The following is a 12,296-nucleotide window of genomic DNA, read 5'->3' as shown; positions in this document are numbered from 1 at the left end:
AGGACATTACAGTGGCATTTTAATCATTGTGGTTCTTAATTTCTGGGAGAAACTGAGTTTCTTTAGGTTTCTGTTGGCACATTTCTTCAAATGTGCCACCAATATTTTTTGCCTTGTGTCTTCCAAGTGAAGAGCATTTGCTCTGCATGACTGCTGTACTCAAATGGATTAATTTGGGAGGGAATCCCTTGAGGTTCTGCTAAGTTTTTAATATTGTAATAGTCAAGGTCTCATTTAATGAACAAACACAGTTTTATGTGGTTTCCAGTGGTTGCTCTAGTTTTAGGATGACTTAATGTTTTCCTGGGTGTATCACATAATGGAGTCCAAGGAAATAACCTCATAAAATAATGTATAAATATACAGTATTTTGTGCAATGCTCCTCATATAGCTCCCTGAGAGTACAGATATAGCAAATGTCTAACTATTTCAGGTTATTTAAATATTCTATGGGAGCCATCACCTGCAATCAACTAATTTTACTGAGTGGGTCTGACAGCCTCACAGCAGTGTAATTAAATACTGTACAGTGCAGCATGCCAGTTCTAAGATGTCAGAAATTCACATGCTTACATTTTAGGATTTCTGAAGAAATAAAGGGCTTTTTGACAACAGCTTCTTCAGAAAAGCAGTTTGTTCAAAATATTTTGTATTGCAAGTCAAAAAAAAAAAAATCAATCTTTATTGCCAATAAACATGTAAAAATTGAGTAATCCATAATAGGGCATGCATTTAGATTAGTTAAATGAATGTGTAGTAGATGATGCCAAAATATGAGCCAGCTACACAACAGTAGCATTTGAGACAATGGATATAAATAGTTTTAAAAGGTTACTGTGGTGGATCACAAGCTTCATGAATGCAGGGCTGTTTAGAGAATGAAGATTTAGTTTCATGTATGTAGACTTTTGACAATTCCCCATTCTCTATTGAAATGGAAAAGACAAAAAACAAAACCAAAACAACCTTGGAAGTTTTCTGGAGCAAGGATGAGGTCAAGGTGAGTGGAAAAAAAACTGCAGAGAGTCCTGTCCTATAAAAACCAGTAGCTGATTCTCAGGACGTTTAGTGAGATTTTGTTATAGTTGAGCTGATCCAAAGTCAAGATGCAGCTAAAAGTGGCAAGTGAAGTTCTGCCTCCATCCTTCTGTCAGCACCCGCACTCTGCATGCCCCGTGATGGTCTAGTTCAAAAACCTAAATCAGAATTACACTTCTTTTTTGCTGGGGGAGGACCTTGAGCTACCTTTTTGGTAGCAGCAGTGAATTGTGGCAGGCCTGCTGTCACACAAAAGTTCATCCTTAGACTATGGAGCATGCCTGGGTTCAGTCCCCATTATATACCCAAATCAGAAATCATAAATGCTAGGTCTGCAAAATCTGTCTGTCTTTGATCAGAAAAAGAATTCCTTTTGTGTACTTTATTTGTGTGAAATTAAAATATATATTTATGTATTTGTGTGGTTTCCATGTCCAGAATGGGTAGTGGTTACTGAATAATACATTTTCTTGCAGACTTATTCAGCTCTGTCAGAGATGCTTGATTTAAGGGAAAATGTCACCATGTATGACAGGTGATTTTGATTCTTTATTAAAGCTAGCTGAAGCAGATACCATTCCAAAATTTAGACAGTGAAATCTGAAAGCCAGCTTGGTCTTTTTGTCACATGATAGAGATACTCATGGGACATAAAAAAAGAAAAAGAGGTAGTTGAATATGTGGTATTAGATATTCATAAAATGTGTTTTAAAATGCATTTACATTCCTAATGAAAACTCTTTCTTTAATCCACCAGCTGACTGACGTGTGACAGTATGTCGGTGTCTGAGGCCTTGCATAGAAATGCCAGGCAATTCTGCAGGCTCTCTGGAACTCAGATTATCTAAATCCAGTTAAGTAAATCCAGCACAGGAAAGAAAGTGGTAGTGTGGCTCTTTGTTAAGAAAAATGGACAAGGAAAAGAAACATTGGGGATTTATTGAAAAATTGCTTAACTGGGGAGTAATTTCAGGTCAGGGTTTGTGGTTAGTTTAAATTGCAGTTAAAGGAAAAAGAGGAGACATCTTTATAACCTCATAAAGTATTTGGTTTTAACTAATTCCTCAGGCAAGCTTCTTGGTTATATACACTATTGTTCTACTTGACTTTGGCAGTTCTCGTAATTATGAGATAAAAAAAAAATCAGTTCCACTTATGTTCAAGCATAAATTTCTGTCACTTCACAACTGAAAGATTTCAGCAATTCATTTGAGTTATTTTCAGCTCTTTATGTTTATTAGCATTGGTGTTGGCGTTATTTCAAACTTAGCATAGTAGTGGTACCTTCCTGGGTACTGTATTAAGTTCTTAAAATATAGGTGTATATTCTAAAACAGATCAACAACATGGTCTAGCCACTCTTACAACATTTGTAAGCCAGGCTGGTTGTATTTTAAATATTATTTTCTTTGAATGGTGGTGGTGTAGTTATTTTGCATTAGGTCAATAATAGCAGAAGTTTGAATGATAGCATGCAAAAAATACAGGAAAATGAAATAAACCAGCAGCTCAGCTGCTGCCAGACTTGAAAATCAAGTAATACAATAGTGCAGTCACCATGCCTTGCCCAATTTTAAACCTTGCTGAAGATGCACATTTAGCAAGATAACATGGATGTGGCATTGAGAGAAAAGTGTGTGGGTGTATTTTACATTTAAAGACTAGATTTGCATGATAGCTTCGTAGTTCTGTAAGAAATTTAAGAATTGAGCTGACATTCCTTGAAAGATGAGTGAAAGATGAGGTGTTCTGTAGCCAAAATAAGAAGATAATATAACAACAACTGACCAAACACAGTTTAAAAAGAACAACTGAGAAGTCTCTCTTTCAGCTCACTTTCCATTTTTACAAATTTTATCAGCTTGGAGTTACAGATTACAGAGCAGAGTGAGGAAAGAGAGCTAGAAATAAATAATTAATAAGGCCCTCGCTGGAATGGTTATGCCAGCATGAGTCAACATGCACGAGCTGCCCAGGTGCCGTAGAAGTCTTGCTCTGTGAGGATGGCTGGAGATCTGCCTGGCTGTTCTCTGGTCTCTGAGGATGACATTTAGGGGCAAGTCTAAGATGAGAGCCCAAAATATAACAGCATTTCTCCGGAGTACTGTACTGGTTTCTAGTGCAGAGATTTCCTGAATCAGGCGAGTCTCCGTGCAGTTAGTAACCCTGAGCAGATTTCTTGTCCAGTCTCCCCTTGAGTCTTGCAAACTTCTGATAGTCATAACATCCTGTGGTAAGGACTTTCTACAGGCTGAGGGGTGTGAAGAACCCCTTCCGTGTGGCATGTGCAATCTGCCACGGTTTCTTTTTCAGTGACCCTTACTCTTGTGCTGCAGGGAGGTGGTGGTGGATGCAGCTGATTCCTAGGTGCCCTCTTCAGCCCTCCTAGAAGTCTGTGGTTTGTATCATAGTTCTGCAGTTTTAATTTATTTGAGAGAGGAAGACCGGAACTGTTCATGATAATCAAAATGCAGTAGATCCATACACTTGCATAGTGATTTTCTGGTGGTTTTCTACTCCCCTCTTAATTTCTATCATTCACTTTGGCTGCAGCTGAGTATTAAACCAATAGCACCGTGAAAATACCTACTGTGCTACTGGAAACTACTCCATCATGTCAGCTAAACCTTTAAATGGTTACTGAGTTATATTTACCAAGTACAGTGACACTAACATAAGGAATGTTTGTGAGTTTTATATAGGGAAACTTTTTTTTAAAGACAAACTGAACCTATAATTACTGAGATAAAATTATAAGAAGCAATTTATAGATGTATGTAATAAAGGCATTTAACTTTTACAGTTTTGACTCCTCTTATTCAAGTCCAGGCCGTTGCACTAAATCCACACCTTAAAAACTTCAGCGTTACCCTATAAATGTAGTGATTCAACATATTAATAATCCTCAAAAAAATGAATTCAAGTGAATTAAATGAAATTATAATTTTGGAAGAAGTACTTAGGGATCTTTGGACAGAAGCAGTGAAATACTTTTTTCAAAAGCACTTTCTTTAAATCTTGTATCTCATAAATGCACAAAAATAATAATAAAAAGTCTTGTAAATTCATTTCCAGCAAGAGTTTGCTTGATCATTTTCAATATTTGTTCCAGCTCTTAGATGTTACTGTCATGTTTGCAGCACACAATGCAGAATTCATGTGAAGGTTTCTTTAAAAGTTTCTAGCATATGATGTTGCAAACTTAGCTCTGTATAACAAAAAATACTTTTCCAGACCACAAGTCTGTATGTTACACCATCATAAAATGCCATATAATCCCTCCTTTTTGTAAACGAATGTGTACTAGGATTTAAAAAAAAATTGTAAGCAAGTATTATTAATACTTCTCTTAGTCAGAAGTATACTAGTAATCTGAGAGTTTTTTGTAACCTTCATTTCATTGTCTATCAGTAGTTATGCCTGTCCTACTACATGACCTAAATTATTGTTGCTAAATTTTATAATAGCCTCCATAATTTAGAACAGTACTTACGACAGCGTGGGAAGGTAGTAGTTGCCTATGGTGGCAAAAGTTATTTCTGTATAATTGGATCTTATTGTTAGGATATTTTAGGAATTTTGTTTTGAATTGTCAAACACATGCAAATCTACCAGTGCCATGAGGAAAACAATTTTTTTAAACAATCATCTCTGTTCATCACACTGTCATGTTATTGATGAACATAGAACTCAATCTCTACTTAGTCATTCAGTGTATTCCTAAGCTCTGTCCTTTTTTATGCGCTACACGGTTCATGGAGGTAGATGAATTTTAGCATGAGTAGACAAAAGCCATAATACACAAGGGAAATTATCAACTCTGTGCTCTGTGAATGCAGCTGTAGTCCACACATCTGCATACACTCCAGTGTGGTTGAAGGTACTGGAATCCTCAGTAACTGCAAATATACAGAGGTGGGTACGGGTGGCCAGGATGCCTGAGGCAGAGATTTTCTTCCAGCCGTATGGCCCTGCCCCTTTCCTGTGCTGCCGTTAGTGCTTCTCCGACCTTTGTTGAGATGTATCCTGGCATCTTCAGTTCCTCATCAGGATGAGAAAAGTCATGTTTACTTTGATGCGGAATTTGCATTTTTGTGTGCAAGACAATACTCTTGCCATGGGAGATGCATTTTCAGTTACCAAGCATCAGTCTTGTCTCAGCACTTGCTCAAGGTTTAAGTTACTCTCCAAAGTGTAAGGCTACTGACTTTAGTGGCAGAGCTAAAAAATATTTCAGTGATATTTAGCAGTACTACCAAAAAAGATCTGAGAAGTTTCTTCCTAGGTTTATCATTAGGGCTTTAAAACAAAACAAAAAACTGAGGGACTTTTGCTTTGCTTGGCATAGCAGGACTTGGTGGAAGGGAGGAGAGATTTATTTCCCAGAGTTTCCCAGAAAAAACATCTGAGTTGGTTCTCTTTTTTTTTTTTTTTTTCATAAAAATTCAGTTTTAGAAACAATTAAAATAACATGGAATTCCATGCTTAATATATATTATTTATTGCTTAGATAAGGAATACAAATGGAGTAGTAACTTTAAAATTATGCAAACTAGCCACTAAAACCCACCAAGCATCGTAGTTATAACTAGTGATGACTGTCTCAACAGAACAAACTAGGTACTTATCAGGTATTTGGAGTTTCAGTGTTACCATTCATTTGTTCAGCACTGTGTTTACAGTGTGAGGTGTTTAGTCTAGAAACTAGATCAAATCAAAGATTAGTAAGAAAGTTGGAAAGCAGAAAGCAAATTTTAATATATAAAAAGCAAAAGCAGTAGTTGTGCTGTATGTGAACCTGTTTTCTGTCATGTGGAAGTAGTAATAGATTCTGTTCAAAAGTTGATGAGGAATTTGCTGCCTGCTGCCCTGGGATATATTTGCTGTTGAAACCGCACAAGAAGGAAGCTGATACCACTCTTAAATCAAAAGGGATGATGCAATCTATTAGAAACAGAAATAAGGATTTGGGACAGAGACATGCAGAGTCTTGAAGGTGAAGACACTGATTGTGCTTCACGAATGTACACACGGATCTATGGTGTATTTTTCCTCATGTTCTCCTGTTTGAAGCTGTGTTTATGAATGATGTTAATTGAAAGATGCAGGCAGGTTTGTAACAGTGCTGATGTGTCCTTTCATGTTCTATTTTCTGCCTGAAGCATTTTTTTTGCATTTTTTTTTTCTTGCAGCAGCTGAGTTAAAGTGATTTTTTTTTGTCTCACTGTATTACTCATGCTTATATGCAAAAATTCCTTCTATAATTATTTTTTAAAGTCACCAGCCTGTCCTTGGATAGTTCTGTGTATTTCTGTCTTTCTGCTTCAGACCAATCATAGTAATATATCCAAAAAGGTTTTTGTACCTGTGGGGAGAGGAGGGAGTTCCCTTCAGGATCCTGTTTTCCTTAGGTTATTAGGTATTTGTTGCTGTTATTTTCCTTCACCACTGAAATTCTGCTTTCCATAAGTTCTTCTAGGTATATTATTCTTCTTATCTTATTTTGGAAGGGAAAGCAAGATTTTGAGGTCCCTGCACGTAAGAACGTAAGTTGAGGTGATGAAGTAGCATCCCAGACTGCTCCCTGTCCCAGCAGGCATGAGTGAAACTCTGAGCAGATCCCGGCTGTGTTATGCCCTGGGAGCAGTGGCTCCAGAAGCGCCTCAGAAGGTGCCACTCCATTCGGTAGCACTCGCGCTGCAGTCGCTCAGTGCATGGCTACTGCCTTTTCTGTCTTCCGAATAGTAGCAAACAACATATATCTGTAATGGGAATACTAATCAAATGATGGAGAAAAACAAGAATTACTTGAATCTAAAGTGTTCTTTAGGCTTATCTTCTGGTCTTTTTCCTGCACATAGCTGCCAGGTGACTCTGACCTCTGGGTACTTCTTTAATTTTTTGTATGAATGACTTCATCAGTGGTTCTGATAAGTCCAGTTTTATGACAATCAATACAAGCTGAAGTCTATTCTGCTTCTTGTTGGGGTAAAAAAAACCTTCTGTGTTTTTAGAGTTAAACTGCTTCTAGTGCCATGGCAATCCTTGAGTGCTAGCCCATGTGTGCAGAGTCAGGTTGCTGAGAGAACCCGAACACTCAGTTTCTGTGCATATTTGCATATAAGATTTTAAAATTTCTAACATTTCTAAATAATAATAATAATTTTTTAAAAATCTTACGATCCTGGTTTTAAGTCTAAGCACAGTGAACTCTCTGAGACACAATCCAATAGAAAGCCAAAATAACTCATTGGAAACTTAATTATTCTGATATCCTTTAGGTTAATAACCTTAATTATGGCATGACAGCTCTGGTGGGTGTAGACAGGTACGTTTCCTTGTAAGGACTTCCAGTAGTGAGACCTTGCTACTAGTGATCCTCACAAATTTTGGGAAGGAGAATATTTCCAAAGGCTTGCGGTTGAACTTGCTCATCATGTGAGTTGATGTAACAGCTGGTCTGTTTAAATTAAAGATGAAACACTGTGCAATAAGGCAAATTATTAATTCAGAACAAAATAATAATACTGATATTAAAAGCTACGTTCTGGTTTCATTCACATTTTTAGCCTGTATATTCAGGTCATTCACTGATCCAGCAGCAGAGTGACAGAATTTAATAAAATGAAATTTGAGTAATACTTAATGCTGTGTTTTGTATTAATTTGTTAATAGAGAAATGGCAGTAGTATGATGGTCTACTGTTAGTATGAAAGAGAATCTTACCAGAGTGGTGATTTCCTGTCTAGTAACTGTTTTTTTCTTTTTTTCTTTTTTTTTTTTTCCCTTCTGGCATGTTCCTGACACTCCTGCTTGCTTGTGGGAATGAATATTTTGATCCTTGTGAATTGTAGAGCCTATTGTGAAGAATGGCAGGCCTCCAACGTCTCACAGCATGCACTCATTTCTCCACCAATACACAGGATCTTTCAAGAAGCCCCCTTTACGGAGACCACATAGCGTCATAGGGGGCAGCCTCGGCTCTTTCATGGCAATGCCCAGAAATGGGAGCAGATTAGGTAATTTACTACATTGTTTGTTTAAGTTCATTTCTCTATGAAGTATAATGTCTGTATTGATTCTCAGCAAGAGATACAGTTATTCTAATGCATTAATAAATCTCTGGGAATGCACTGATCTTTCTCTGGAGTTACTAGAGAAACTTGGTTTTAAGGTACTGAATGTGTGTTAAGATTTTCAGAAGAAAGCCATTACAAGAACACACAGAAGTCACCCATGAATTTTTGACAAGTTGCAAAGTTAACAAAAGTTACAAAATATTTTTTCTTAATACTTTGCAAGAAACGTGTGTGTCCATCTCAGTTAAGCATTGGTGAGAACTACAATAAATTGAATATGATAAAACCAGAAGACAATCATCCTATATTTGGAATTGAAAAAGAACTGGTCTGTTACTTAGACTTTTCATTATTATAAGAAAAAAAAAATTACTTTTTTCCGTGATAAATTAAGGCCACTCAACTATGATTATCTTTTTGTTATGGTCCCGAGCTATATTTCTGGTTCTGTGGGGCAAATAAGTTATGAATTTTTTTTTTCTCTCCTTCACGTAATTTGTCATGTTGCTGCCTCAAGTCACCATTAATGTTTTACCCTGCTTTTATGTTATTTTAAATTATGCGTAATTAATTGATAGTAGAAAATGAGAGCAAGTCACAATTTAATTAGAACTTTATGAATTTTTCTGTCCTCCTTCAGAAGTGTGCAACAAACTGATCTCCTTCAAGATTAAGCTATGAGTATTCAAGATAGTAGTCAAGCCCCTTATGTGCTCCTCTGCTGTAATATCACTCACCATATTCCAAACCTTGCGTTTTTACTGTTTGTGCTACCATTCAAAGTGAAAAAAGAATTCTGTCCTCTTGAGTGGACTTTAGCAGCTGTGTATTCTGTATCACAGAAGAAAACAGGTTTTAGTGTGCACAGTTTGCTACCGTGTCAATTCCTGATTTCACTCAAGTCCTATATACTTTTTTTTTCTTTTTTTGCCTAGCCAAGCTTTGTTTAAGTTGCCAAGACTCTAACAGGAAGACAAAGTTTAAAAAAATAAATTGTGTACTTAAAGAACTCTCTGATTAGGAATATCTAGGCTTTTATGGATTATTTGTCAAATCACATGTATATAAACTGGGTACATGAACAGCAGAGATGTATACCTCTGTACTGTTGTTCTTGTGTGTTACCTTGAAAAATATTCTCTTGCATTTTTAAAAGTAAATTTACCAATAACTTATTCTTCTGCAAAATTTCACTATGAACTTCAGATCAGCTTTGCAAAAGGAAAACTGATAAACAGTTTTTGGTTTCTTTTAATGATTTTCCAGTTTTCTCAAAGCTTTATTCACCTGAAAAAAAATACTAATATATTAGTATTGCAGAAGAATGCCATTAGTTTTATTTTTTTTCAGGTGATGAAGTTTTAAACAGCACTCAGAATTTTAATACGTTAGTCTGTAGGAAGTGTTACAATAACATATTTTAAACATTCCTGTAGAAGTTGTAATTTTGTTGAAGTATTATGAAATAGATTTACTGAGTGTATGTATGTATATGTTAAACACCTCTTTTTGCTTTGAATGCAATGATGCCATTAACGATGCCTTTTTTTGTTTTTACTCCTCATTTGATGAAAAGTTAAGCTACTTGTACATGTTGTCTAGTGGTTGATAACACAAGTACAAGCATATAGAAGCATAATTACTAATGCTCTTTCTGCACCTTCTTCACATCTTTCTTCCTTTTGTTCCTGCCATATGAGAATGGTTATTACTCAGCAGGATGCTGAGGTTTGCTCCATTGGGCTAATGACATCAGAAATGAGATGGTCAAATATGCTACCTTACATGAGACTATTTTCTTCGTTTTATTCATTCATCCTCTTTTCTCTCCACTTTTTCCTCTATTCCAATGGTGGAAAAATGCTATCAGAGAGATATCCTTGACAAAAGGATGGCTGTTAAAGGATGATTATTTGGTTTAAAAACATATTAAAATGAGACCTGCCACAGGTGCATCTTCATGCTGCTTGCTTTTGAACGAGAATATCAATATAAAAATTGGTCGAGGAGCCTGGGAGAGTTTTTGAGTTTTGTTTGCTTTCTGAGCACTGAACGTGAGTTCCTGCTGTTGTGGTAACATGTAAAATCCCAAAATATTTTAAAAAGAATTTCTACTCGGAAACATCTCTGTTTAGCTTTAGGTTTTGTAAAACGTTTTGTAAAGATAAAAATTCTGAACAGATCTCTAAAAAGCGTGCCTTTGTTTAAAGTTTTGTAGTAATTTTTAATTTCATATTCAGTTATCATGATGATTTTAAATAACATAGATGATTCTCAGACCAAATTGTGACTGTGCCATGCCACTGATGAGAATGAAGGTCTAGCTGAGGGTTTTCTAGCGCAAGTATAGCTGCACAGCTTCTAAAATCTTGCACCTCCAGAAACATTTAACTGCTGCAGTGCATCATGGAGCCAGAGCTAATAAACCCTTTTTTGGATCTGACCTGGCTGAGTGCAGAACCAACTTAGTTGTCCTTGATCCATATTTATATTACTGGCAGTACTGGAGAGGCGCTTGGAATGTGCAAAGCCAACTGAAGCTGACCCTCTTGGTGAACCTCAGTAGCAGTCAGGGGAGAGTTTATCCCTGCTTTTCCCAGTTGTGTTGATACAGTTATGGAGAAGTTTTCTTTCTGTGTCATAAATATTGGAATTGAAAGCACTTATGTTTCCATACAGCTTTCATAGTTTGGTAACGTTAACAGCAAAGACAATTTCTCACTATGGCCTTCCTCAATTTGAGTCCTTATTAGTGAAACTAATCATGAAATGTAGCCACTTCAAAGAAAAGTGCACCTTGGAAGGAATCCAATGTGCAAGTCAGGTGACTATTTTTGTAATTTTTTGAAGTAAGATGGAAAGATCACGCAGTCTGACTCACTACTGAGTAGTTTGGGATATTTCTTTAGCTCACTTGGAGTTCTCATTTGCTACCCTGTAGGTTCCCTGGATGAATTTCTTCCATGATGCATTCCTCACAGCGGAAATGAGGACAGCCTTTTCTTTTAAATGTACTTCCATAGTTGTCCTGTTATACTGTAGACATTTACAGATTTTCATTACATGGCTATACTGGATATTTAATTAGATATGTAGAGTACATTAAAATAAACATCTGTGTAAGAGAATGGCTTGGGTATTCAGTGAGAGCAATTCAATAAATCATTGAACCGTTAAAACCTCTGAAGACCGTGCAAGCTGGCTTTGGTGCAGGTGAATTTGCCTATAGCAAAGCTTAGTGAAATTAAGGAAATATTTTCATCATTACTTAATCAAATATTGTCATCATGCACCTGTGCAAAATTATTAAAACAACTAGGTTAATGCCTTATTCCTGGGTTTATGCTATTCAAATAATGAACATAAGGCTCTACTAATGCCTTTTTAATTGAATGAAATAGGACATGTTTATATTAGATGATAACACAGTCAAGATATTTTTAAAAAGCTTAAAAGTATTCCTGTTTATAATATAATTAAAACATCTGCAAACCCTTATAGATAGGAGCAGTTGGGTATTTAGCCCTTCAGAAATTCAGGCATGTGCTTAATGATACATTTTTGGATGTTACAGCCAGCGTCCTGCTTAAAAACTTTTAAGGGTATGTAGTTTATCCAGACTTAACAGAATTAATCATATCACATTAATATTCAAAATAGACTGACCATCATTTAAGTCTGAAATACTACAGTTTTAGACTTGAATGGTACAGACCCACTTTGTCTTCACGTTCCTGGTTTACAAAGAGCAGAATCTCCTTGCAGCTGCATTATCTACCCCAAATGTAGGGGTTGGTGTTAGTAGTTCTTGAAATAGACCTTAGTTGTGTATTATTGCATAGGTGGTGGTCTTAGTAGAAGAATTGTCTTTGTCAACTAGGATGCTCTTTGCAGTTCTGAGCGTTGCATTTCGAAATGTCCTTTTTTAAAATAATTTCATAATATGTACACTTTTGTGAATTGAACATTGTATTTTAAGAGAAAAAAGTATTATAATATCAATCACATGATTACCTAAATAAGTGTCAGTCTTTTTTAAAAAGAAATTATGTAATTGCTCCATGGCTTAAAATACAATACTACTTTAATTTTGTCAGTCTTATTTGTGAGTTTGCCCATATAACTGTCTCTTGTTGAACTTCTCTAAAGAAAATAGACTTTGGGGCCAAATCAATGGG

The 12,296-nt window shown here is 36.0% G+C and overlaps 1 protein-coding gene across 7 annotated transcripts in view; it reads left to right on the top strand.

The window, feature by feature from the left end:
* Window positions 1-12,296, top strand: part of CDK17 (cyclin dependent kinase 17) — a 118,046-nt gene that overhangs the window by 65,677 nt on the left and 40,073 nt on the right. For all 7 annotated transcript variants that reach the window (XM_075749141.1, XM_075749156.1, XM_075749128.1 and 4 more), the window contains one exon: window positions 7,894-8,058. In XM_075749141.1, the coding sequence (XP_075605256.1) occupies window positions 7,894-8,058 (165 nt within the window). The remainder of the gene's footprint in view (window positions 1-7,893; window positions 8,059-12,296) is intronic.

Source organism: Balearica regulorum, chromosome 1, assembly GCF_011004875.1.
Source record: "Balearica regulorum gibbericeps isolate bBalReg1 chromosome 1, bBalReg1.pri, whole genome shotgun sequence".
NCBI classification, from domain to species: domain Eukaryota; kingdom Metazoa; phylum Chordata; class Aves; order Gruiformes; family Gruidae; genus Balearica; species Balearica regulorum.
The sequence above is the reverse complement of the archived record's forward strand: the minus strand, read 5'-3'. Positions and strand labels throughout refer to the sequence as shown.